Below are 24,880 nucleotides of genomic sequence, written 5' to 3'. Positions count from 1 at the left end.
CCACCGCTACAACAGCGTCGAGCTACTGATCCTCTCCGTCAGCTTGACCACCCGCAGCCGCTCGACGAGCGCGACGACCTCAGACGCCTGCCCGCGTACCACCTCGTCGTCGTCCGTGTGCGCGACGTAGCGCAGCACCGTGCCGGCGCGCTCTAGGATCGGCTCGGCGAGCGAGGGCGGCGGCGCACGGCGCGACGCCGAAGGCGTGATGGTCGCTGCGGCGCCGGGGAGACGCATCTGGAACTCGCCCGACGCCGACTCGTTCCCGTCGCTTTCGCCCGCCGCCTCGATGAGGGACGCCACCAGCAGCCCGAGGAAGACGACAGCCGCACGCCGAAGCGCAGGATGCTTGCTGTCCTGGGCCGTCGGCTCGTCGTCGACGATCCGCGGGCCAGTCTCCTTCGGCGCCTCCTCCTCGGGCTCCTCGTCGTCAATGAGCACGACTTTGCGAGTTGGCGCAGGCTCTGCTGCCGCCGGCTCGGGGCGGAAAGGCGACGACGCGACGCTCTCAATCTGTACCAGGTCCACAGCGGCGCTCGCCAGCTCGTCGGCCCAGGGAAGCAGTGCGAGGTGGTCCACCTCCGCACACGTCGAGAGCAGCGACAGCGCAGAGGTGCGCAGAATCGTTGGGAGTTTGGCGTTGGCAAACGTCGATAGGAGCACAGGGACAACGATCCCAGCTGATCGTCAGCTCGCCCACTCACGCACACTCACCATTAGCTGCAAACGCCTTGCCCGCGCGCCGGATGACCAGGCCAAGCGCCTCGCCAATCCGCAGCGCCTTGTCCAGCGCGTCGCCCGACACGCCGTCCCCGCCCTCGCGGTACAGCCTCACGAGCGTCTTGAAGATCTCCTTGCCGAGCGTCTCGGCCATGGCAGCCACGCCCTTGACCGCGTTCAGGTAGATGTAGCTGTCCTTGTCCTGGATAGCTTGCATGTACACGTCGAGGATGGACGGCGTGAGGGCCGTGTCGTAGTCTTTGCTCAGCACGAGGTCGCGGAGTAGCACCAGGCCGTGGGCGCGGACAGGCAAGATAGGGTCAGACACGAGTGTCAGCGCGCGGCGGTACGTCGCCACCGCGGGGGACACGGTGCCGTCCTTCGCTGTGAGCGTTGTCGACCGGCGCACAAGTAGCACCAGCTGCGCTTCGCGTGCCAACTGTCGCACACCCGACAGCTGTGACCCGGCCAACGCTTCCAGGTGGTTGCTGATCGGGTGAAGAATGGGCGCAGAGTCAAAGTTGAGCTTCTCGTTGGCTTCCAGCGACGCGAGCAGCAGCGAGATGGCCGTCTCAACCATGCCCATCTTCTCGACGCCCTCAGCCGTGAGCTCGGGAAGCGGCTCGTCAGCGTCGGCGTCGACTTCCTGGATGAGTGGCTTCTTCTCCGCCGCCTTCTCCCGCAGTGCATGCACCTCGTCGCCGAGCACGCCCTCGACGAACGCGAGGACGTGGTCTGGGTTGGCGAGGAGCTTCTCGCCGAGCGACTCCATCATTGCGAGGGTGATGCGCAGGAAGAGGAGCGACCTGGGGGTTAGACATAGACGAGGAATAAACCCACCTTAGTGGATCCTGATCGTCGGCGCTCGCGCGAACGCGCCACTCGTCGAGCACCTTGAGGAAGACGTCACTGGCGACGTCGGGCCGGTCGAAGCCCTTGATCAAGCTTACGAGGGTAGGCGGGTCGGGGGATAGTTCGAATGAGTCGAGCGCGTCGTCACCATCAACATCCATAGCCGTCGAGACGGAGACTTGAGGCGCCTCCGGGCTGCGCGGTCAGCTGCTTGCAACACTGTCCAACTCACTGCCCAAAGTCGATCTCGGCCCGCCCCCCCTTGACGCTCCAGTACAACTCCTCGCCGTCGTCGGACGGCGGCCACCCGCGGCCGCCAACAATGACGGACCATACCCCCGCGACGCCCTTGTCCTGCGGCACGACCTTGCCCCAGCTGCTGAGCAGGAGGCGGACGTCGGCTGCCAATCCCGGCGCCGGCGCCGCAGCCTTCTGGATCGACCCGGCGCCGACGGCCGGGTTGATCTGGGCGTGTAGCGCGAACAGCGGGGGCAGGATCGGGCCGACCACAAAGTCTGTAAAGTCGGGGGATGGCGGTGCGTGGAGTACGAGCTGCGCCATTGACCTCGCCGCTGCTTCTACCTGCTCTGAGGAAACCACGACGCCAGGCTGTGGGTTCTGAGGCAGCCACGGTGTGTGAAGCCGCGCACGCAGCCACTCCACCGCGAGCGGGCTCGTCTGCCACAAGTGGTGCACGACGTAGGATGCCGCGTGCGTGTACACGATCGGGTGTGATGCCGACTCTGGCGCAATGAGGTCGAACAGCGTTGTGAGCAGCTTGGGGATGTATACCTGGCGTCAGTGGTGTCCTTCACCGTGCGACCCACCTCTGGCTGCACCGACTTTGGCACGCGCGAGAGTAGCCCGGCAATCTGGTCGAGCTTTGACCCTTCTACTGCCTCCGGGCCCAGCATGTTCCCCGCCTCGCCGAACACGTTCTCCATGACGGCGCGGACGCCGCCGGGCCGCTGTACCTGCCCAGAGAGGAGGGTGCCGATCGCGCCTTCAACGTACGCGGGCCAGACGCGCGCCCATCCGCGAGGCGGCTTGCGCTTGCCTGCATGGATTGTCTGCAAGGCGGCACTGAGCGCCGCCATCGCCTGCGCCGGGGGGAACGCTGAAATCGCCGAGACGAGGCGGGAGCGCAACGCCGCGTGCGTGGGTGGTGGGACTGTCGGCGTCCAACCTAGCGTCACCGCCGAGAGGACGAGCGGCGCGAGGTGCGAGTGGGCCAGCGCGAGCGTGATGGCCGTAGAGTGCTTTGCGCGCGCGCTACTACCCCCTGCTGGAGGCGACGGCGTCTCGAGCAGGCTGAGAAGGTCGTTCACGGCGGCTGGCAACCGTGGGTCGAGCGGCGCGCGGCGCGGCAGCCCGACGACGTACGCCAGCGTCAGTGGCAGCAGGAGGGACGCGACGGCATGCGAGAGCATCAACCGCATGACGCGGAGGTCGGCCGTCCCGAGCAAGACTACGGCCAGTCAGCGGCAGCCCACCACCCCCAACCCACAGTCCTTGTCCACCATGCCGTCCTTGAACTCGGCAGGCCAGAACTCTTTCCCCAGCAGCGCCTGCAGCGCAAGGAGGACGTCGAGGCATCGCCTGCCGACGAGCTGCACGAGGGCGTCGCGCCGCTCCTTGCGGCCGGGGGACGCCTCGTCGTCGTCGTCGCCGATCTGCTCGAGCTCGTCGTCTTCTGTCCAGCCTGTTCGTGTGCGCCAGCTAGGCAGGAGGGCGGACGACGCGCGCAGCCGCTCCAGCAGCGCTGGAGGGGCCGAGGGCAGCGGTGCCGACGGCGCGAGTAGCGCCGTTGCTGCGGCCAGGAGCACCTTGATCCCCTCTGTGCTCGATGCCATTTGTGCGATGGTGAGAGAGTGTCTGCCGAGTTGCACCTTGCTTCCATGACGTCGATCTTTATCGAAATCTAAGTTGTCCTCCTCTTCCGCCGCACGGGCCGGCCGAGGCCACGTGGTAGTCGCCCGGCCGGAAGCAAATACCCCCATATGACTCATCTGTGGAGTGAGTGGTGAGGCCGGCAGCCGCCCACCGTAGCGCTGTACTGCCCGGAGTTTGATGTAGCCGACGATGCCAGCTCGTACAATGACTGGTCTGTCGCAATCATCACGGTTACTGGCCACCATCTTGCCGCTCAGACTTCTTTGCCTTTGTTCATCCTCAAGCCCATCTCACCATTGCAACACGCAAGGACGGTCTACCATCCTGGGGGTCACTCGCCATCTCCTACTCGGCAATGTCTCCAGCGCGCTCTAGCCTAGGTGGTGGTGCAAGCGGCGGCGGCACCGGCAGCACTCGCTCCTCGGCCACGCCTCCACGCGGACCGGACCAGTTCGAGCTGCTCTACAACTCGGCAGTGCAGTCGTTTGTACGCCGAGACCACGCAAAGACACAGGCGGCTCTCACAAAGCTCGTCAACCTCGCCCGCCAGCTCCCGCGCGACCCGACACCATGGTACGAGCTCGAGCAGCGCGCATCCAAGCCCGGATCGGCCGACACTGGCTTGTCCGGCGAAGAGTGGTTGACAAAGACGCTCAAGCTGGCTATTAGCGCCAACGCGTCACTCTACTCTGACGCGCCGAGGTCGTTTGCGTCCATGCAGCATCTCCTGCCCCCCGCTCAGCCGGCCGCAATGCTCGAGTACATCCGCCAGCTGTGCAACTCGACGTACGGCGCCGACCTGCTGCCCCCACAAATCCTGTCGACGTTCCTGCTGGCATCGCTCAAGCTCCAGCCATCCGAGCCGTCGCTGGCGTTTGCACACGCCCTCGCCGAGGACTGGCTCGCCAAGCTCCCCGACGCGTTCGTGCTCGCCATTGCGCGCGACAACCGCGGCCCGAACCGCAAGCGCATCGAGGCGGCTCGTGAAGGATACCTCAAGGTCATTGAGCTTTTCGTCGGCGAGGTGCTTGGCCGTGAGGGCGAGTGGGAGATGGCCAGAGGCCTGCTCGAGGGCGAGATGGTCATGGGCTCGAAGAAGAAGGAGGTGAGTGATGGCTGTGGAGGGCAGCGCTGACAACCAGGCTCTGTACAGGCACCTCCGTACGTTGCAGGCCAACCGGTCGGCTCCGCCGTCGCCAGCGAGCTCGGGTATCCTCCCCTCGCCGTCCGAGTCGAGCGTGTCGACCATGACGTCGCCGACGCCAAAGGGCAAGGGGAGGTCGCGTGCCAACTCGAACGCAACGTCGTCGAGCGAGGCGACAGCGCGTCCGGCCAATATTGGCGCGCTGGGTGACCTGACCGCCCGCTCGTCCCGCGCGGTCAAGGGCAAGGCGCGCGCGTCGCGTGACGAGTCGGACGCCGACTCGACCGTCCAGCCGCCCGAGAGCGAGGCGACGGCCGTCCCAAACAAGATCTACGTGCGCCCACCCGCCGGCGGCTCGGGCTCGCACCGGCCGCGCAGCACCAACGTCGTGCTGTCGATGCTCCCGGTGTCGCTCCAGCACCGGCTCCAGGACCTGTGGAACTCGGGCTGGTTCACCGGCACCATACTCCCCATACCGGCGCTGATCATCCTGCTGATCGTCTACCGCCGCCGGAGAGCGGGCCGCGCCGGCGGCACCAACGTCGCGACGGTGCGCGAGCGCCTGCAGCGCGCACGCGTTCAGGGCCTCTGGCCTTGGTTTGTGTGGTGGCTCAAGTGGTGGGCTGAGAAGGTTGCCGGCGTGTGGAAGCTGGGCACGACGATCACCTACATGTAGTGGGGTAGGACGAGAGCAGGACGAAGGGAGCAGCAGAATGCATACGGTTGTGACAGTCGTGTGAGCACGACAGCTAGATGGCCACTTGTCAACAAGGTCGAGCCCAACATTACGTCCTCGCGTGGCTTTTGGCTCCGTCGCCGCGATGCCGCCGAGCCATGGTCGCCGCCAAAAGTCGGAACTGGGCGAATCAATCAAGAACGGCGCAATCAACACCACTTGCACCACTTGACTCATCATCACAAGATGCGCTGGTTCAGCTCCTCGGAAACACAAGCGACACCAGCAGCAGCGGAGGCCTCGACGAGCGCGACGGCGCCGGCCACCACGCGCGCCCTGCCCCCCGACCACCCGCCCGTCCCAGCCGGCGTCGACAGCTGTCCGGTGGACGAGTCGGCGCGCTCGGTCTGGCTGCAGGCGAACCCGACGGCGGCGCACCCTTTCGAGGTCGCCGGGAGCAGTAGCTCGAGCTCGTCGGCCTCTGCCTCGTCCTCCTCCTCAAGCCCCAGCGCGCTCTCACAGCACCGCGTCGTCTCGTCCATCCCCCGCGGCGCAGGCAGCACCTACAGCCACAACACGGACTCGCCCGCGCTCCCGGCCGACGGCGAGGCGGCGTCCGGAAACTGGGTGTACCCCTCCGAGCAGCAGTTCTTCAACGCCATGGCGCGCAAGAACCACGCGCCCAAGGTCGCCGACATGCGCACCGTCGTGCCCATCCACAACGCCGTCAACGAGAAGGCGTGGGAGGAGATCCTCGTCTGGGAGGCAGGCCAGGGAGGCGACGCGTGTCCCGGCGGTCCGAGGCTCAGCTCGTTTGTCGGCCGCCCGAAGGATCTGTCGCCCAAGGCTTGGGCCAAGACTCTGGTCGGGTGAGTGGGGGGTGGGGATGTGGACGGTGGACGTCAGCGGACGACGTGCTAACGCCGCGCAGCTACACGGCCCCCTTCGACCGCCACGACTGGTACGTCGACCGCTGCGGCAAGCAGATCCGCTACGTGATCGACTTTTACGCCGGCAAGCCCGACCCCAAGCAGCCGCAGCGCATGGCCTTCTATCTCGACGTCAGGCCGGCCTTGGACGACTGGGACAGTATCCGGACGCGCCTGAGTGGGCTGTGGCGATAGCACCCGCGCTCTGGCGTTTAGTAACAATAGAATCCCACTAGCAATATGCATACAACATTACTCTATGCTCTGTTACGATGCTGGTGCTGCTGCGAGGCGTGCCGAGATGGCCTCGCGCCGCGCGTCGATGCCCGCGACGACCTTGTCCGCGATGCCCGACCAGACCTTGGACGACGCCGTCTCGCTGTACTTGTCCAGCAGGGGAAAGTGCTCGCCGCCGGTTCCGTTGGTTCCATTGGCACCCTCCGCGGGAGTAGCAGTCCCCTGTCCCTCGGCACCAGCGCCGGGAACGTCGCCCTTGGACACTGCGTCCAGCAGCGCAACGAGCTGCGTGTCGATCGGCACGCGACCAAGGAAGTCCAGTCCCTCGCGCTCAGCCATCTTCTCGCCGCCGCCACGGCCAAACGTGTCGCTAATCTCGCCGCAGCACGGGCAGACGTACCCCGACATGTTCTCGACAAAGCCAATGACGGGCAGCGCGAGCTTGCGGGTAAAGCTCAGCGACTTGAGGGTATCGTTGAGCGCCGTCGTCTGGGGCGTGGAGATGAGGACCGCGGCTGGGGTCGTGGGCCGCTCGGCGTTGGGGATGAACAGCGGGTGGAGGTGGGTAAGCAGCGAGATGTGCTCGTCCGACGTGCCGGGCGGCGTGTCGATGACGAGGTAGTCGAGGTCGCCCCAGCGCACCTCGGACAAGAACTGGCGGATCATGCCGTCCTTCTTGGGGCCGCGCCACACGATCGAGTCGCCACGGTTGGCGAGCAAAAACCCAATGCTCATGACGCCGAGCCGGCGCTCCTTGTCAACGTAGACGGGCACCCAGCCCGCCGACGACTGGTGCACGCTCGCCTCGGGCACGTCGAGGCCGACCATGCGCGGGAGGGACGGGCCGGTCAGGTCGAGGTCGAGCAGGCCGACGCGTGCCGTCGGCGAAGTGTTGAGCAGGGACAGCGCGAGCTGCACGCTCGAGGACGACTTGCCGACGCCGCCTGGGGGTCAGTCAGTTCAAGGAGATAGCCATTACGCACCCTTGCCGGACAGCACGATGATAATGTTCTTCACTGACGACAGGCGCCGCGAGACGGGGGTTTCGAGTGGTTCGGCCATTGCGCTGAGCTGGGCTGGGCTGTGCCGTGTCGTGCTGCAGCGCTGTTGCTCTTTTAAAAGTGAGATGGAGAGTGCTGTCGAGATTTCTACAATCATTATCAATCAGGCGGCGGTTAGTGGCGACTCACAGCGGGGCCGACGACGGACACACCGTAACTCGTCCTCCCACTTTAATCGCCACTCAACCTCACACTTGAATCTCGACGATTCCAACTTTCGCTGCGTTGTCAACATCCTTCTTCTCTCGCATCGTTTTATACCCCATCACTCGCGACGGTACTCGTGGTCGACCGAGCGTGAAGAATCTCAAGACCGCAAGGAGTAGGAAGGCGAAAAACTCGGCCTCGACAGCTGGATCGCGACTGTTCTTGCTCTGATTGTCCTCGACCCGCTGTCAACTGCCCATCATGTCCCACATCGGCACTGTCCGCTCCCTCCCCAAGGAGCACCGCTATGCTTTCCTCCAGGTGAGTGGCTACTCCTTTTTCTTGACTCTAGCCACTGACACACCCAGCAACAAGCGCCCGCCTCCTATGTCGCCGGTCTGGGTCGTGGAGCCTCGGGCTTCACCACGCGATCTGATATCGGTCCAGCGCGTGAGGGGCCCAGCGCCGAGACCATTGCCGAGGCGATGGCCAAGCGTGGCGAGGAGATTCCCGACCCCGAGCAGTTCCAGGACCCGGAGAACGAGCGCAACCTGTTCGCTGGCACCGTGTACGAGGCCGACGACGAGGAGGCCGACCGGATCTGGGACTCGGTCGACGACCGCATGGACTCGCGCCGGCGAGCGCGTCGCGAGGCATCCGAGGCTGAAGCTGCGGCCAAGGAGCGCGCCAACAACCCCAAGATCCAGACCCAGTTCGCCGACCTCAAGCGTGGCCTGTCGTCCCTTGCCGACTCGGACTGGGAGGCCATCCCGGACGCTGGCAACCTGACCGGCAAGAGGAGGAAGCGTAACATGCGTCTGGAGGAGAACCAGAACGGAAGGACGTACGCTGTCAGCGACTCAGTGCTGGCTGGCGCTGCAGCGAGGAGCACGGTTCTCGGCGAGCTGGACCAGGCCCAGCAGGAGGTGGGTGTGGTGTGGGGGTCTGAGCTGACGCGTCACCAGAATGGAGGCTTTGACACTCCCGCTGCCGACGGCACAATGACCGACTTTGTGTCGATTGGTAACGCTCGTGACCGTGTCCTGTCCTTGAAGCTCGACCAGGCTGGAGCGGACGCGACCAACGGCTCGTCAACTAGCATCGACCCCCGAGGCTACATGACTGCGCTGAATAGCCAGGTCCTGCAGTCGGACGCGCAGATTGGAGACATCAAGCAGGCCCGCCAGCTGCTGCAAAACCTCATTCAGTCGAACCCCAAGCACGCCCCAGGATGGATTGCCGCCGCATCGCTCGAGGTCCACGCCAAGAAGATGGTCGCAGCGCGCAAGATCATCGCCGAGGGATGCGAAAAGTGTCCCAAGAGCGAAGACGTCTGGTTCCATGCCGCAGAACTCAACACGCCTGAGAACGCCAAGCGAATCCTTGCCCGCGCTGTTGAGAACGTGCCGACCTCGGTCAAGATCTGGCTCAAGGCGGCTTCGATCGAGAGCGACGTCAGCGCCAAGCGCCGTGTACTTCGCAAGGCCCTCGAGTTTGTGCCCAACTCGGTTCGTCTGTGGAAGGAGACTGTCAACCTCGAAGACGATCCCGAGGACGCGCGTATTCTTCTTACGCGAGCCGTCGAGGTCATTCCAAAGTCGGCCGAGCTCTGGCTCAACCTTGCTCGTCTCGAGACTCCCGAAAAGGCCAAGCAGGTGCTCAACTCTGCTCGTGCCGAGATCCCAACATCACACGAGATTTGGATTGCTGCTGGACGACTCATGGAGCAGTCGGCGACTGCGGACGGCAAGATTGACGACAACCCCGAGGCGCGCAAGAAGCTCGCGAGCCAGATCGACCGCTTGATGAAGGGCGCCGTCGCAAGGCTTACGGCGAACCAGGCCATCCTCACCCGCGAGCAGTGGCTGCAGGAGGCTGAAAAATGCGAGGCGGACGGAAGTCCCCTCACTGCCCAGGCCATTGTCAAGAGCACCATCCACATGGACATTGAGGAGGAGGACCGCCGGACTGTCTGGCTCGAGGACGCGGAACGTGCTGAGAAGGGCGGCTTCCCAGAGGTCGCACGCGCGGTGTACGTTGTGCTTATCGAAAACTTCCCTACCTCGCCCGGTGTGTGGCGCAAGGCGGCCGAGTTTGAGAAGGCACACGGCACTCCAGACGCGGTCCAGGATATTCTCATGCAGGGTGCCGAGCACTGCCCTCATGCCGAGGTGCTCTGGCTCATGGCGGCCAAGGAGAAGTGGGTCGCTGGCGACGTTGTCGGGGCCCAGCAGGTCCTCAGCAAGGCGTTCGAGGAGAACGAGGATTCAGAGTCCATCTTCCTGGCCGCTGCCAAGATTGCGTCCGAGACCAACGAAACGGAAGCGGCACAGCAGATCCTGCAAAAGGCGCGTACGCAGGCCAACACGGAGCGCGTGTGGATGAAGTCGGCTGTGCTCGAGCGGCAACTGGGCCGCCTGGACGACGCGATTGCAACGCTCAACGAGGCCATCAAGCGCTTCCCGCAGTTCGACAAGTTGCATATGATCAAAGGCCAGATCCTCGAGTCCAAGGGCGATGTGGCTGGCGCTCGCGCTGCTTATGCCCAGGGCACACGATCCAACCCCAAGTCGGTGCCATTGTGGATCCTTTCGGCTCGTCTAGAGGAGAAGGCTGGCGTTACGATCAAGGCGCGCTCGCTGCTTGAGAAGGCGCGTCTGCACAACCAGAAGAACGACGAGCTGTGGGCGGAGAGCATCAAGATTGAGGAGCGGGCCGGTAGCACGCAGCAGGCCAAGTCATTGTTGTCGAGGGGTGAGTCGCGTCATACCTTTGCTGGCACTCTACTAACACGCACAGCCATGCAAGAGTGCCCTACATCACCGCTGCTGTGGTCCTTGTCCATCTTCATGGAGAACCCGCAGCAGCGCAAGGGACGTTCGGTCGACGCACTCAAGAAGGCAGGCGAGCACCCGCTGGTTATTATTGCCGTCGCGCGACTGTTCTGGGCCGAACGCAAGATTGAAAAGACACGGCAGTGGATGCAGAACGCCATCAAGGCCGACGCCGACTGGGGAGACGCGTGGGGCTGGTGGCTCAAGTTTGAGCGCGAGTATGGCGAGAAGGAGCGGCAAGAGGCTGTCATCAAGCAGGCCGAGGCTGCGCAGCCTCACCACGGGCCCGTGTGGCAGGCGGTGTCAAAGGAGCTTGGAAACGTGGGCAAGTCGACGCGCGAGATCCTGGAGCAGGTGGCCGACAAGGTCGAGTAGTAGAGCATATGCATGTATAGTGATTGTGGTCGTGACTGGCGACGCCGTGTTGTGTGCCACCTGCCAGACGCGCCAAAGTGGGATCTCAGGGTCCAGCCACTCGACGAGCCTGCCTTCTTCTTTCACTTTGGGCCGCCGCCCCTCAACTCGTCATGTCGCATCCTCTCTCTCTCTCGTCTCGTCCCTTGTCGTCCATCCATCCGTCCAACGCACGCACACTCAAGCACGTACAGCACACGCCAGCAGCACCGCGACCCACCCACCTCCGCTCACGTCCACGCTGTCGCAGTCGCAGCGCACGCCGACCCGCCACGTCGCGCGAGGCAGCAGCATCATGGTGCGCACGATCGCGCCGGGCAAGGGCGCGCCGCCGAAAAAGTTGACGGGGGGCAAGCATCTGCGGCATCCAGGTGGGTACGCGGGCTGGGGGTAGTAGCGGTGCTTGGAGTGCCGCGGCGGAGTCACGCCGATGGCTGGCGCGAGGCTCCGTCCTCTTCCCCTCCTCCTCCGAGCGAGACTCGCTGACGCTCGCCTCGCGCTACAGGACCCAACCTCGACCCCGCGCCCGCACCACCACGCCGCAAGCACCGCTTCCGCCCCGGAACGGTCGCGCTCAAGGAGATTCGGCGGTACCAGAAGAGCACAGAGTTGTTGATTGCCAAGCTGCCGTTTTCGCGTGTGGTGAGTTGCGCGTCGCAAGTCGGCCCGCGGAGCGGCGCGGCGAGAGCGGCGCGCCGCTGGTCTTGGACTAGGCCTGCCTGGCCTTGCCCCGCTCTCCTCCCTTGTGCCGTCGTCGCGCCATCATCCCACGCTCACCGCTCACACCCCGCGCAGGTCCGCGAAGTCGCCGTCAACCTGACCTCGATCGACGCCGGCGAGCTCCGCTGGCAGTCGTCCGCCATCCTCGCCCTCCAGGAAGCCACCGAGGCCTTCCTCGTCCACCTGTTTGAAGACTCCAACCTCTGCACCGTGCATGCCAAGCGCGTCACCCTCATGACCAAGGACATGCAGCTCGCGCGCCGTCTGCGCGGGCCATGGGGTGGGTTGGGGTAGGCGTAGGAGCAGCTTGAGATTGGCGGCCAGGCGCGGTTCGGACGACGACTGTTCAGTAGTAGTACTATTATGGGTTCATGCATTTGTATCAGTGGGTTGGCGGGGATGGGTCGAGGACTAAGCAAGCCGCTTGCGATTGATGCGGAGAGGCGGAGGTGAGGTCCTGCTCGCTCCACTGCTCGCCGCTCGCCGCTCGCTGCGCTCGCGGCCGCGCCTCGGTCACACCAAAAGGTTGCATACACAACACCCCCCCTCCCTCTATCTACACCCCCTCGCTTTCCTTTATCATTAAAAGTCGATGTCATGGGAAGGTGGCCTTGGAGGCAACAATGGGCGACGGAGGTTCGGCCCAGCCACGCCGTTCGTAGCAGCCAAACACGAGGTCGTAGCCGTCAAACTCGTAGCCGATGCGGTCCTTGCGGTCAAACTCGCCCACGAGGTCGCCGCCAATGGCCGACCAGGCGTCCTGGTGGGTCGTCTCGTGGTCGCGCTCGGTCGAGACGAAGAGGGTGATGCTGAGGCGGTTGGGCTGGAAAATGTCGACGACGCGGCGGACAAGTGACCGCAGGTCGGGGCGGCCACCCTGCGCCGTCTCGTCCTTGTCGGGCAGCGGGACGTTGCACTCGAACGACGCGTACGACCACCCTTCCTCGGGCGTGACGTGGATGGTAAAGTAGCCGCCGTCGTTGCCGGTCGCGCTCATGCCAGTGCCAATGACGGCGTTGGACGAGTATCCGCACGGCTCAAAGCCGAACGCGTCGAGCACCGTCTCGTGCTGGGGGAACAGCTGGTCAATGCCAAGCCGTCTGCTAATGTCGGCTCCGAGCTTGTGACCAGACGTGCCCTCGAGCCCCTCGGGCACGAAGAAGGGCGCGCGCCCTTCGTTGGAGAGGTGCGACATGAGAATCTCGAGCGTCTGGTCGCCCTTGGCTGCCCTGGGGCAAGGGAGCGCGAGCGGACGCTCCGGGCCATCGACAGCCCGGAGCGCCTTTTGGTTGGGAGCCGTGAGGTAGAGAAGCCAGTGGTCGCGGTTGATCGGGCCGACAGTGTACGCCGATCCGGTCGCGCCTGTGTGTGTGTTAGCGGGCGCGGCGCGGTCGTTGATGGGTTGGGGACAGGTGAACGAACGCCCAAGGGCACCGTTTAGTGATGGCCCAGACTTGGAAAACAATAACCAACTGTCGCCACCGCCGGCGCCGCCTCCACTCTCTCTCTCTCGAGCGTCCTTTGGCCGCTCTGCACGAGCCACCGTGGATCCTCCACAAGACATTACCTCGAGCCAGGGCCCAGAAGGAAGCGGAGCAGAATTTTGTAGGTATTTTGACCGTCTACGCACCAAAGAGCTTGTCGAGGAAGGTGACCTCTTCCTTCCAGTCGCGGTGGGGTCCTTGCTGGAGCTCGGGGAAGAAGAACGACTTGCGCGAGTAAAAGCATCTGGGTAGAACAGGCGGTCAGTGTCGAATGTCTGGAAGGAGGGTGTGTGTGCGTCGCGAGCTCGGGGAGTAAGGCAGTCGCCTCTCCCGTCCTGTCTCGCATGGCGCACCGCCAGCATAAGCCACTTACCGCCACACGGTCGTGAGCCCGCAGTAGCGGCGAGCAATGTCGATGATGCGGTGGAGTCCGTACAGGTTGAGCGTCGTGCCGCACGTCTTGAGGATGAGGACGTGGGGGGCGACAAACATGGACGACTCGCTGAGAGACGCCGTCAGCGATGTTCACCTCTCGCCGCTCGTTACCCACCTCAGACAATAGGCGTCAATCTCGTCGCCTTCAACGACGGACAAGACCTTGCATTTGACAATGTCGAGCATCTCCTCCCACACGGCGCGGGGGACGTTGCGCAGGCCCAAAAAGGGCTTGCCGTCGGGCGCGACGCCCTCGCGCTGGTGCTGCGAGGTCGAGGCGCCATTGATGGGACTAGTCGCTGGGCTCGGGAGAGCGTCAGGACACGGCGCAAACCATACCTCGAGGAGCTTCTCGGGCCCCTCGAACGGGCCTGGCGACGTGTCGGGCTCTGCAAGGATGAGCGGCGAGTGCGGCGCAGGAGGCTCGGTGATGAAGGCCATCGGGGTAGCGTTGAGCGCTCCTCGTAATGGCGTTTTCTCTATGGATATCTCGGTATGGATGTCACCGAGGTAACAAAGGAGGAGGTGACATTGTTGAGGAGGGCTGCCGGTGCTGCCTCCCCTGCCTGCCTGCCTCCCAGTCTGCCTGCCTGCCTGCCTGCCTGCCTCGCCTCTCGAGCAGCACACGAGCAACGAGCAGATTGTTGCATTTCTTTAACATCACGTGATCCGGGGAAACGACAACCAAAAACTCTCGGACTCGCTGAAAAAAAAAATCACAAAAATTAGAATCCGGGTTTAGCTGGGGCACAAGCACTGCAGCCACCATGGTCCATTGACGCGGGGTCAGTGGCGACCACCATTACAGCTCGACTCGCACTCGCGCCGCTGCCGCCCCCCTCGCTTGCCTGGGCCCTGCCCACCTCGGCGTACCGGTGTGGGAACAAGCATGCAGAACTTCACCCCGGCAGCATCAACAAACCTGTGCTCGCCCCGGCATGCCGCCTTTCACGACTCGAGCCACATCCGCGTGACCCCCTCCCCCGTGCCATTCCATAGTTCATCACGAAATTACGAATACCCCCGGCCACTAGGTCAACCATGACGTTTACACCTCCACTCCACACCACCATCAAGACTAGCGGCGGAAGTAGAGGATGACGTAGAGACTGCGGTGGTGGTCAACAATCTGAACCGCCCACACCACTTACGCGACACGGTAGATGACAACGATGCCGATGAGGATACCAGCATACGCGCCCATCAGGATGCCTCCAAACTCGAGGTACTGGGCACAGTGAGCAAGGCACGAGAAGCAGCAGCATCACAGCTAAGCTACTCACGTCGAGGACGTCCTGTCCCGAGACGACGCACTGGCCGTACTGGGCAATGGTGGCGTTAGAGGCGGGGTAAGTACACATGCAGTCGCCCGAGGGCAGCTTGGCCGAGTTGCAATTGAACAGCAGGCCCTTGAGGTCATTCTTGGCGAGGAGCTGCGGGCATTAGCCGCTGCTGCTTCGCAGCTGACCCGACTCACCTCGAACGCATAGGTTTGGTAGTCCATAAAGTGGAACGAGTAGTACCAGAAGCGGGGCAGGGAGCGGCCCTTGTCCGTCAGCGGTGAAGCTCCGGTGCCGACGACTCACGCGGATAAAGTAACCCTGGACACACATCCAGAAGCCGTTCATAAAGGCCGCGAGGGCCAGCGCCGCGATGAAGATTGGCACGAGCGCCGCGACGAGGACCGACCTGCGGTGAGCGTGGCACCTGACACCAAACTTACTGAGTCTCGGCGGCGAGTAGCGCGAGGAATAGGTACGCTAGGAACTGGAAGAACTTGCCCGCGCCGGGGTGAAGCCCAATGGACCAGTACACCATGACCGCGAACAGCAGCGCGCACGCAAAGAGGAACGGGATGGTGATGAGCGTGTTGGCGATGACGAAGGGGAGCGGGCCGTCTGGGCATCGTCAGTCAGGGCGAGGGCTGATTCCTCACAAAGGCCATTCTTTCTCTCGCGGAGGAAGACCGAGCGCTCCTCGAGGACTGGGGTTAGGTTACATCGGAGGGAGTAGGCTTACAGGCTGGGATACCGGCGACACTCATAAAAGCCTGCGTGTCAGTGTGACAGCGGACGGTGGTGCTTACCAGAAACGCGACTGAGAAGAAGTGAACCGACAACCTGTCGTTGATCTTGGAGTCGCTCAGCCCGAGCCTGATCCAGATTGTGGCGAGGAGGAAGCTGACATTAGCGCGGGCCCGGTGCCACAACTCACCCCATGCCGAGGTACATGCCCATACGGACGCCGTACGCGAGCAAGTTGCGCGAGTAGTTGACAACGTTGCGCTCACTAAGCACGCCAATGACCTTGAGGTGGTGGCCGAACGACTTGCGGTCCATGTGGTGGCGCTCCAGAGCCTGCCCGTCATCCTTGCCCTCGGCGGTGCGGGTGGCCACGGCCTCGCGATCCTGCGCGGCATACAGCGCGTCGAGGACGGCCGACTTGTCGTCGCCAAAGTCGGTCGACACGAGGTGCAGCAGATGGTCGGACGGGTTGGTCTGGGGTCATCATCAGCGTGGCCTTTCCCCCGCCACACTCACGTATTCCGGGATCGGGCGGCCGACCTCTGCGCAGCGGACGGCGGCGGCCTCGAGTGAGCCCTGGAACGCGACCTTGCCCTTTGCGAGGATCATCATCTGGTCAAAGAGCTGGAGCGTGTCGATCGACGGCGCGTGGATCGTCGCGACGACAATGATGCCCTCCTTGCGGGCGATACGCTGGATGGACGCCATGACCTCGCGCGCAGAGAACGAGTCGAGGCCAGAGGTCGGCTCGTCGAGGAAGAGTATACGCGGGCTGTGCAGCGTCAGCAGTGTCAGTGCGGCGTGACGAGATCCCGAAAGAAGACAGGCACTACTCACTACGTGACGAGGCCAGTGCCGACTGTCACTCGACGCTTCTGGCCGCCCGAGACGCCACGCTGGATGGGGGTGCCGATCTGAGGTTAGTGGGTTCAGGCTGCGGTAGACCCACCTTGACACCAGCGCACGACTGCAGGCCGAGAGCGGTGATGATTTCGTCGACGCGGTGGTCAATCTGCGCCTTGGAGAACCCGCTCGTGCTGAGGCGGGCGGCGTACGCGATCGTCTCGCGGACAGTCAACACGCCGTAGTGGTCATCCTCCTGCTCGACGACGGACGCGACGTCGGCCATGGTCTCGGCGTTGAGCGAGCGCCCGTTGAGGAGGATCTGGGGTTAGTCCTTCCTCCGCCGGGACCGGGTGGACTCACCTCGGCGCCGTCGAGGGGTTTCTTCCTGCATGACATGACGTCAAGGAGCGTCGACTTGCCTGCGCCCGAGGGGCCGAGAATAGCAAGCATCTGGGCGTAGTCGCGTGTTTCAGCGCGTGCGTGCCCGCGCGGTTTGTCGCTGCCACTCACCTCGCCTTGGCGGACGCGGACGCTGACATTGTCGAGCAGGCGTAGCGCGCCTTCTTTTTTAGTCTTGATTTCGTATGAGAGGTGGGAGAACTCGGCGACCGAGCCGCGCTCAATAGTGTCGGACATCTTGTCGAGTGTGCCGTGGACAGAGTTGGACGCGTTGGTGGTGCGCTCTTCGAGGACGTGCCACTCGCCCACTGCTGGCTGTGATTGCTGGACGCTGGACGACATTCGGGACGGGCTGCTGTGGGTGGGTGGGTCTGCTGGAACTGGGCTAGTCGAGCCGTAAACTGTGGAAATGGGATCTATATAGGTGGTTGGAATGGGATCTGCGTAAAAGGATTCCACACACACACACTGTCTCTGTGGACACCGCCACCTCGTCAGAAGTAAATGTTGGGCGGCGCCGCGCCAACAACACAACATCCCGAACAATGCGCAATCTGAGCGCGTGCACTGTGCTTCTGTGCCTCATTCGCCGGTGACCAGGTACAAACCCAAGTGGCCTGGACCATGCCATGCAAAGATATCAAATGTACCTGCGGAAGTGCTGCGCTGGCTTTGGCCTCGCCAAGGCAGCTCGCGCCTCGCATACCCGCCTCAAACACTCTCTCGCTCCTTCATGTCACCCCATGCCGTCACTCACCCAGCCTCGGTACCTTGTCAGGGGGGCGCTATGAAGCAAGCATGTTTGGCTCTCGAGCTACCAGAGGCAGTCAGCTGCTGTCTCTGGCGTTCGGAAGAGCTGCCCCTCGTGAGAACACATTGAAACGCGGGATGCACTGCAATGCTGCATCATGCCGTAGAGTTCCTGGGCCGCGAGGGGGGGATGCTGGCTCCGCACTACATACTTGTTATGAAGTGGGCGGTAGGATTGGTGCCTCGGACAGGTTCTTCCGAATACAAGGTTTATGTATAGCCAACCAAGGTTTGCATGCGAGGTATGCAGTCAGTGTCGAGGTCGAGGTCGACGCGTGCGCACTCAGACAGCAACGACAAGTCACTCACACCGCCGTCACCTCCTTCACGTGGCGAATGGCGGGCCGACTGGGCGGCAATGGCAGGCACGCGGCAAGTCACGATCGTCACGACCCTTGTTGTCAACAGCAGCCCACATGAAACATTTCGCAGCGTCGTAATCAGCAGGTAGCCGCTGCGTGCCACCTTGGCTGCTGCGTCCAGCGGCGGCGAGGTTCCCCACGCCCACCACGACGACTTGCGCCGCTTACGACCGCTGCCGCCGAGTGAGGCGACATCCAGACCCTACCTCTTCCGATCGTCCCTATTGTTCTCGCCGCCGAAGATGTCATTGTTCTCAGCACCACCCCCGCGCCGAGAATTTTCCACGCGCCTGGTATAGACTGCCCCGGATTTCGAGTTGGCCCTTCTCGACGGAGTTCGACTAGAGGCGGACACCTGCCTGCCCGGGGGCGAGGGCGAGACCGAGGCTGAAACATGCCTCCGCAGCGTGCGTGGCACCTTGCGGAAATGTCGGGTTCGACTACAGTAGCAGGCAGGCAGGCGGGCGGGCGATGGCACTTGTCAACTCTCATCGCCGCGCGCCACTCCGACTCGGGAGAGTGACATGTCTGACATGCGCCTGATTGCCGCCAGCCACTCCCTCAACCCAGCCTCTCACGCGCGCAGCGCCGCGCGCTCACCGCGCCCGGCCGCGGCGTGCTGATCGTCACGGCCGAGCTGGCGGCCGGCGAGCAACGCAGAGCCGTGGTTCGTCCGCCTGCCCGCCAGCGGCACAGTCGTGGCGCGCACGGCCCCGCATCTCGCATCTCAGTGTTTCAGAGTGGACTGGCGTCCGTCTACTGGTGATCGCCTGCAGCGTCGCTCGCTGGCTGGCTCGCATCGGAAGAGCCCTCCCTGTCTCTCTCTGTTGGCGGGCGGATCTGCGTAAAAACGCCAGCTTGCACGCCAGTGGCGCTGCGAGCGTCCAGCCAGCGCGTCGCGCAAGAAAAGTCGAGGGCACATGTGGCGATCCGTGAGGTGGCACAGCCATTGTCCTGACGCCACGGGCGCAAAGGTGGACGCCTGCCTGGCTGGCTAGCCTGGCCTCGGGTTATTCCCCCTCGCAGGCGCCCCTCACATGCATGCTGCTTGGGGCATGTTACAGCCGCTGCTGCTTCTCGTGCGCGCCCTTGCTGACCTGACCGAGGAGAGACACCGACAGACCGGCGGGCGATGACCATACCTGGCGGGCGGACTTTGAATGACTCGCACGCGCGCGCGCGCTACGAACGCACTGACCATCACTTGAGGGTTTGACGCTGTCGCACCGATCTCCAACGACGCATCTACCCTTGGGGTGGTCGTGGACTCTGCTCCAGCGTCTGCAGGCTGTATCACATCCCCTTTCACCATCCCCTCCCCCTCCTCCTGCTCCGACTCCCACACCCCTTCCCTCCCTCCCCTCCTTCTCGCTCCCCTCCTCGCTCCTCCCCCTCCCCCCTCCCCCTCCCCCACTCAAAGTCGGTGACACAAACGTGATAGCTTTACCCCTAGTGTGTTGCCACCTTGACCCCCCTCCGTTCGCGCTCGGCCGGCGGACAAACTTGGTGCACTTATCAAACACACGCGCGTACTGGTGTGCGCCAACGCGCGCCCATCACAGCCCCTTGAGCGCCGTCAAAGCCCCTCGCTGCCTGCCTGCTGCCTCGTTGACTCGCCTCGCCGCCGGCTGTTCCCGCCCAACGGCCGCCCCTCCCCCGCCCGCGGACCCCCCCACGCCGCTTGCCTTGCCTTGGCCTTGTTCTCTGATGCAACACCCCTAGCACCACCCCCTGCCTGCCGTGCTGCTCAACGTCGACGTCGCGCTTTTTCACCACCCCCCCCATCATCGCCTTATAGTTGCCCCCCCGACCTCTTGTCTCTCACTTCGACCTCTTTCACTCTTGTCATTGTCCATTTTATCCATCACTAGTGGTCCACCACTAGCCACCAAATCTTATCGCCCCCTTCTCGCCCATCAATTCGGACTTACAATGTCCACCCATTCATCACATCTCATGAAGACGACCCGTCGTGGACGGCCATTCGTCAAGGTGGGTGCGGAGGTGGTGGGGCGTGGCTCACACCGCAGGACACGCATGACCTGTTCGCCACGCTGGTCGTTTCGCTCAATCTCGACAACCACAGGTCGTTCTTCCGGACCTACCCCAACAGTTTCACTACGTGAGTCGGAGCGTCGACATGTTAGTCTGACCCATGAAGCGACGAAGCATGCTCCAACCTCTCGTCGCTCAAGTTTTCCCAGTCGAACCGCTCGGCCGACCCAAAGGACCCCTCACGCATCATCACGACGACGACAACGACGACGTTTTCCATGTCTCGCGACATGGCGCGCGGGGTCGGACAGCTGTTCATTGATGCTCAGCTGATTGAAAACGCCACCGACATTCCCTCAAAGATATTCAAGGAGCGTGGCGTCTTCATGCTCACGGCCAAGGGTCTGCATATTCTCGAGCGTTTCATCACAAAGAATGGTATTGCGGCCGACCACCTGTTGAGGGTATTCGCCACACAGCCAATCTGCATGAAGCTGCACCACCTCGAACGCCGTACGCAAGACGACGAGATTTTGATCACTCGCAGTGTCATGGAAGTGCTCTTCCGGCGATTCATTGGCCGCGAGCCCAACGTGTCAAAACTCAACGACGACGAGCTGCTAGGCCAGTTCCACTCCCGCCCGCACAACAAGGCACCGGCCCTTCCTCCAGGAGAAGAGTGTGACCGGACGCTTGGCATGGTGCTCCGTCGCGTGTGGCTGCCACCTCCCGAGGGCAAGAAGAACCAGGTTGAAGAGTACCAGTTTAGCGCGTCGTCGGCCATGGACTGGCTCATCGACTTTACCACCATTGTTGGTCTCGACGAGGCGGCCGAGGTTGCTGGACAGTTTGTCCGATACGGATACATCTCGCTCGTGAGCGACAAGGGCAAGGTCAAGGAGGGCAACCTTGTCGTGACGGTCCGCGCAGGTGGCGCAGGTGGTGGCGCTGGAGCACAAATGGTGGGTCTGTTCGCCGCGCGCGCCAAGACGCGCCCCGCGCGCCGTGCGCGGCGCCGGTCCCTTCTAATTTCTGACACTTGGCGCGCACGCAGACAGAGGCCGAGTTCCGTGCCACAGACCGCGCAATCTACCGCGTCACCGATCTCGGCGCCACCGTCGCCAAGTGGGGTGCCGACGAGCCTGCCCCAACAAAGCCGGCGACGGGCGCCTTCACGCGCAAGCCCAACACCAACAAGGCCGACCCGTTCGACGACGAGGCCGAGGCTCCGCCGCGCGGCGCGTCGCTTGCCCAGCCCGCAATCGACAACAACCTCACGCGGCGTTCGAGCGTCTCGGACCGCCTTCGCACAGATTACGCCGCTGCCGCCGACGAGGGGTCCAAGGACTCGCACACGGCCCGTCTCAAGCAGATTCTCGAGGAGCCCGCCCTCCGATCCCTGTTCCGAGAGTTCCTTCGCGCAAACTTCTGCGAAGAGAACCTCAGCTTCTGGCTCGATGTCCAGGACTTTAAGCGCCGATTCAACACGTCGTCATCGGCGGCTGCGGCACCAGGTGCGCTCCCAACACAGCGCGGCCAGGGCCTCCAGGCCATGGAGAAGCACCAGCAGGATCTGATTGCCATGGCGTTTGTTATCTACAACAGTGAGTGTGCGGAGAAGGAGCGGTGCTGACTTTAGCCTACCTCGCCCCCGCGTCGCCATGCGAGCTCAACATTGATCACCAGCTCCGCGGCGAGCTCATCTCGTACATGAACGAGATTCTCGAGGACAAGGATGCCGGCGCCAAGGCGCAGATCCTCCCCGGCGTCGGCAACTCTCTGCACGCCAGTCAACTCCAGAACATGGTGCGCCTGGACGAGCGCATCCAGCAGTACATCTTCCGCCTGATGGCCACCGACTCGGTGCCCAAGTTCTGCAAAACCGAACGCTTCCTCACCCTCATGCGGTCCGTGTTCGACTACACGGCCACGGCCGACGACGCAGAGGACCCGGCCACCACTGCCCTTGCTGCCAAGACGACCGTGCTCGCCATCGGCCCCACGCCTACAAAGGTCGACGACGTCGGTCGCGCCTACCTCACCATCTCCAATGCCGCCAACGAGAAGCAGCAGGCCGGCCTCAAGCAGCCATAGATTCCGCCGTCGTCTTCTTATATCGCCTAGTTTTGATACATTTGTAACATCACCCTTATCACCATGTGTGACTCATCCCTGCTTGGCGCGCCGCTGCCCCTGCCGCCACTCTGCATATAACCCCATACATGTTTTTCGAGCTGCTCGCACTACAGGTCGAGATTGTCGGGCCGCTGCCACTCGCCAATCATGGTCTCCGTCCCGAGAATGACATTTTGCAGCTGCAACTCGTGCACCTCGGCGAGCTTCAAGCGTTTGGACTAGGGCATTAGTACTGAAGAGGAAGAAGAACGTACCATTTTGTGAGTCGCGTCCACGACGAGGTCTATCTTTGAGCGAATCTCGGCCGAGCGCTTGGGGTCCGAGGTGCGCAACTGTTCAGAAAAGCTCAGGAATGCGCGTCCGGTAATGTACCAGAGGAACAGGGCGATGAGGTCGTAGCGGGCTGCGTTGTTAGTCGTGTTACACATTGGCCCCCTCACCCAGCTCCGTGTCGCCAGCAGCAAAGGCTGTGTCAAAGCAGCTGCACATTTTGAGCCCTGCCTCAATCGCCTTGTCGCGAGCTTCAATCTCTTCATCTTCTGACAGGGCGTCGATTTCCTGGTGGATGTAGAGCATCAGGAGGGTGCTGCGGCGTCAGTGCGGTAACTTAAGTCCGCTTACATGTGCAAACCCATCCACGTCTCGTTCTTGACCGTCTCGGCAATGGCCTCCTCACGAGACGCCGGCTTCCATGGACGGAGAGTGGCCATGTACTTTTTGGTTATTCTCAACAGGTGTGCGGTGCGCGCAGGGGTGGCAACGCTGACCGGGGTGTCGAGTTGCCTACAGGGTTAGCAAGCCCCGCGAGTCTGTACTCACCTCGACGCCGCGTGAACAAGCGCAATGTACTTGACCTGTCGACAGAGGGGACCGTCATCTTCACCGCCAACAACCCTGCCCGACAAGAAGTCTTCGAGGGTCGTGTTGTCACACAACGCGGACACGGTGTCATAGCTGGTTTGCGGGAGAGGCGTGGTGATCTCGTCGTCGATGATGGCGGATGGCCAGTTCCATCCCACTGCATTCGACTTGTCGACGAGGTATACGCACCAGAAGAGCTGAATCCTCTCGGCCACGTCCTGGGCGTTGCGCGCCGGAGCTGTAATCTGCCCCTTGAGACGGACGTGGCGAAGTCGCTTTTCGCGGGCGACCCGCTGGGCACGGTCGGCTGGTCGAGAGGTAGAAGGCACAAACGACTCTGCCACACCACCAAGCTTGCCGAGGCCTGCAGCCCAAGCCAGCGACACGCACGTTGCGTTTTCATTCCACGAGTCGACAAAGCGTCCGGTCATGGCGAGAATAACGGATCGCAGAGCGGCGGCAGCGACCAAGTCGAGTAAACGGGGGTCGAGGTTGGTCAAGGCGTGCTGAGCGAGTGCGCGCGACGGAGGCATGAGCGCGTCGGTGACGGCGGCCACTGTCGCGCGTGATGACAAGATGGAGCTTGGTGAGATTGTGAGAAGGGGCGGGACGATGGCCGCAATAAAGGCGGGATGTGGCGGAGGCGACTGGCTGTGGCCATTGATGCGCGCAAAGAAGGTTGTCGGTGGCATCAGCCAGTGCAACATTCGTAGTGGCGGAGGCTGCGAGTAGAGCTGGAGACTGACGTCAGCCTGTATCTTTTTCTGTAACACACAGATGCGCCATAATCTTCTCTCCCCACCCTCCCTTTTGGTTCTCGATAACCGCCCGGACAAGCTCGGTCGCAACAGTGGCCGGGTCGAGACCCTGGAATGGGTCCCCATCTGTATCGATAGCAGCGGCATCGGCCAGGGTCATCAGGTCCGGCTCTGCACGCTTGGTGCTCGCCGCCGCGAAACCCAAGTCTTGGATTGAGAGGGACGCCGAGTCCAGGCCGAGAGGGAAGAGGTCGACGCCGGTAGGCGGTGTGGCGGTGTGTACAGAGTCTGGCGAGATGAAGTGTGGCGGAGCGGCAGACGACCCCACAGCCGTGCTGCTCTCAGCTGACGCAGGCCCGGAACCGGGGCCCTTTTCCAGTCTCCGCTCGAGGTCGGCGAGCTTGTCCTCGAGCACACGCACACGGGACCGCTGCTTCTTTTGCGAGTAGACGCAGTCGCGTCCAGTGCGGCGACAGCTCGCACAGGACGGGACCTCGGCAGAACAGCGCAGTTTGCGACGCTTGCAAAACTCGCAGGCGCCGCCACGTGCGAGCATGTTGGCACGCGAGGTGCCTTTTGCCTTGATGGGTCCGGTCGACGCCGGTGGGGTCCCATTGTTGGACGCTGGTTGGTCGGCGGTAGACGCAGCTGTGCCAAGAGAAACCATGGTAAGTTGGGGTCTGATAACAGGACGACGAGCAACATTTATTGCTCACCTTGATCATTTGCCGTCACCGCGGCCGGAGCAGAGTTTGACAGGGACGGGTCAATGGCGATCTCGAGGTTGTAGTTTCCTTGGGCGGCGCTGGAGAAGAGCGTGTCGAGTGCCGCGCTGGCGGCGTCCGTGTTGGGGTCCGAGGCGGTGCTAGCCTCTGCCCCACGGGATAAGAGCTGTGCGTCGTCGTATAGCTCGCTCATGACGTCTGTTGACGGTGTGAGAGGGGGTCGTTGTTATTGTTGTTGTTGTTGCACGCACGGAGAGAAGAACGGAGAAGGAATGTTCAACTCCGTGTGGGTGGGTGGGTGTGGGCCGCCGCCAGTGTGACGATGCGACGAGTTGTGCTGACGGGAGTATTTGGAAAGGGGGAGGGGGTGTTTAAATTGGGACAATGTCACGTGGCAGCTTGGCCCCGCCGCGCCCGC

The 24,880-nt window shown here is 63.1% G+C and overlaps 8 protein-coding genes across 8 annotated transcripts; 3 read left to right on the top strand and 5 right to left on the bottom strand.

The window, feature by feature from the left end:
* Positions 1–6: 6 nt before the first annotated feature.
* On the bottom strand, positions 7–3,425 carry RTP1 (RNA polymerase II assembly factor RTP1; the record flags this gene model as incomplete). Its single annotated transcript, XM_062775660.1, has 6 exons — positions 7–680; positions 715–1,526; positions 1,561–1,767; positions 1,805–2,364; positions 2,400–3,040; positions 3,080–3,425. The coding sequence occupies 6 exons, from the start codon at positions 3,423–3,425 to the stop codon at positions 7–9; spliced, it is 3,240 nt and encodes a 1,079-aa protein (XP_062631644.1).
* Positions 3,426–3,691: 266 nt separating this feature from the next.
* On the top strand, positions 3,692–7,433 carry cchl (putative cytochrome c-type heme lyase). Its single transcript, XM_062775659.1, has 4 exons — positions 3,692–4,570; positions 4,608–5,284; positions 5,795–6,154; positions 6,217–7,433. Exons 1-4 carry the CDS (start codon positions 3,821–3,823, stop codon positions 6,407–6,409), a joined length of 1,980 nt encoding a protein of 659 aa, XP_062631643.1. The 5' UTR covers positions 3,692–3,820; the 3' UTR covers positions 6,410–7,433.
* CFD1 (Cytosolic Fe-S cluster assembly factor CFD1) lies at positions 6,482–7,513 on the bottom strand (the record flags this gene model as incomplete). Its single annotated transcript, XM_062775658.1, has 2 exons — positions 6,482–7,395; positions 7,435–7,513. 2 exons carry the CDS (start codon positions 7,511–7,513, stop codon positions 6,482–6,484), a joined length of 993 nt encoding a protein of 330 aa, XP_062631642.1.
* Positions 7,514–7,748: 235 nt separating this feature from the next.
* prp1 (Pre-mRNA-splicing factor prp1) lies at positions 7,749–12,016 on the top strand. Its single transcript, XM_062775657.1, has 7 exons — positions 7,749–7,980; positions 8,028–8,585; positions 8,625–10,413; positions 10,459–10,814; positions 11,158–11,278; positions 11,413–11,549; positions 11,703–12,016. The coding sequence occupies exons 1-7, from the start codon at positions 7,921–7,923 to the stop codon at positions 11,919–11,921; spliced, it is 3,240 nt and encodes a 1,079-aa protein (XP_062631641.1). The 5' UTR covers positions 7,749–7,920; the 3' UTR covers positions 11,922–12,016.
* spe2 (S-adenosylmethionine decarboxylase proenzyme) lies at positions 12,015–14,046 on the bottom strand. The gene is made up of 4 exons (XM_062775656.1): positions 13,662–14,046; positions 13,485–13,613; positions 13,258–13,355; positions 12,015–12,989 (listed from the first exon to the last, which is right to left on the bottom strand). Exons 1-4 carry the CDS (start codon positions 13,985–13,987, stop codon positions 12,223–12,225), a joined length of 1,320 nt encoding a protein of 439 aa, XP_062631640.1. The 5' UTR covers positions 13,988–14,046; the 3' UTR covers positions 12,015–12,222.
* Positions 14,047–14,624: 578 nt separating this feature from the next.
* On the bottom strand, positions 14,625–17,157 carry ABCG12 (ABC transporter G family member 12; the record flags this gene model as incomplete). Its single annotated transcript, XM_062775655.1, has 15 exons — positions 14,625–14,655; positions 14,698–14,774; positions 14,830–14,979; positions 15,024–15,092; positions 15,133–15,235; positions 15,270–15,444; positions 15,483–15,530; positions 15,566–15,596; positions 15,633–15,726; positions 15,761–16,044; positions 16,087–16,342; positions 16,408–16,484; positions 16,520–16,735; positions 16,777–16,866; positions 16,927–17,157. The coding sequence occupies 15 exons, from the start codon at positions 17,155–17,157 to the stop codon at positions 14,625–14,627; spliced, it is 1,932 nt and encodes a 643-aa protein (XP_062631639.1).
* A 2,786-nt stretch (positions 17,158–19,943) lies between these two features.
* flbA (Developmental regulator flbA) lies at positions 19,944–22,076 on the top strand (the record flags this gene model as incomplete). Its single annotated transcript, XM_062775654.1, has 5 exons — positions 19,944–19,979; positions 20,018–20,109; positions 20,149–20,987; positions 21,041–21,586; positions 21,622–22,076. The coding sequence occupies 5 exons, from the start codon at positions 19,944–19,946 to the stop codon at positions 22,074–22,076; spliced, it is 1,968 nt and encodes a 655-aa protein (XP_062631638.1).
* Positions 22,077–22,106: 30 nt separating this feature from the next.
* On the bottom strand, positions 22,107–24,703 carry DEP6 (Depudecin biosynthesis cluster-specific transcription activator DEP6). The gene is made up of 7 exons (XM_062775653.1): positions 24,454–24,703; positions 23,755–24,385; positions 22,938–23,720; positions 22,740–22,901; positions 22,559–22,704; positions 22,373–22,521; positions 22,107–22,336 (listed from the first exon to the last, which is right to left on the bottom strand). Exons 1-7 carry the CDS (start codon positions 24,653–24,655, stop codon positions 22,226–22,228), a joined length of 2,184 nt encoding a protein of 727 aa, XP_062631637.1. The 5' UTR covers positions 24,656–24,703; the 3' UTR covers positions 22,107–22,225.
* Between the last annotated feature and the right edge of the window lie 177 nt (positions 24,704–24,880).

Source organism: Vanrija pseudolonga, chromosome 7 (assembly GCF_020906515.1).
Source record: "Vanrija pseudolonga chromosome 7, complete sequence".
NCBI classification, from domain to species: Eukaryota; Fungi; Basidiomycota; class Tremellomycetes; order Trichosporonales; family Trichosporonaceae; genus Vanrija; species Vanrija pseudolonga.
Note: the sequence above shows the minus strand (reverse complement) of the source record. Positions and strands in the feature narration are given on the sequence as shown.

Bases quoted from the DNA above. Each gene is read 5' to 3' on its own strand.
- cchl (XM_062775659.1), top strand. From the start codon at position 3,821: ATGTCTCCAGCGCGCTCTAGCCTAGGTGGTGGTGCAAGCGGCGGCGGC. The intron at 4,571-4,607 runs GTGAGTGATGGC...GCTGACAACCAG, and splicing joins TGGGCTCGAAGAAGAAGGAG to GCTCTGTACAGGCACCTCCG. The intron at 6,155-6,216 runs GTGAGTGGGGGG...AACGCCGCGCAG, and splicing joins TGGGCCAAGACTCTGGTCGG to CTACACGGCCCCCTTCGACC.
- spe2 (XM_062775656.1), bottom strand. From the start codon at position 13,987: ATGGCCTTCATCACCGAGCCTCCTGCGCCGCACTCGCCGCTCATCCTT. The intron at 13,614-13,661 runs GTGGGTAACGAG...GGCGTCTCTCAG, and splicing joins ATTGACGCCTATTGTCTGAG to CGAGTCGTCCATGTTTGTCG. The intron at 13,356-13,484 runs GTAAGTGGCTTA...TGTTCTACCCAG, and splicing joins GGGCTCACGACCGTGTGGCG to ATGCTTTTACTCGCGCAAGT.
- prp1 (XM_062775657.1), top strand. From the start codon at position 7,921: ATGTCCCACATCGGCACTGTCCGCTCCCTCCCCAAGGAGCACCGCTAT. The intron at 7,981-8,027 runs GTGAGTGGCTAC...TGACACACCCAG, and splicing joins ACCGCTATGCTTTCCTCCAG to CAACAAGCGCCCGCCTCCTA. The intron at 10,815-11,157 runs GTGGGCAAGTCG...ACGCTGTCGCAG, and splicing joins TGTCAAAGGAGCTTGGAAAC to TCGCAGCGCACGCCGACCCG.
- DEP6 (XM_062775653.1), bottom strand. From the start codon at position 24,655: ATGAGCGAGCTATACGACGACGCACAGCTCTTATCCCGTGGGGCAGAG. The intron at 22,902-22,937 runs GTGAGTACAGAC...CTAACCCTGTAG, and splicing joins CTTGTTCACGCGGCGTCGAG to GCAACTCGACACCCCGGTCA. The intron at 22,337-22,372 runs GTACGTTCTTCT...CTAATGCCCTAG, and splicing joins TGGACGCGACTCACAAAATG to TCCAAACGCTTGAAGCTCGC.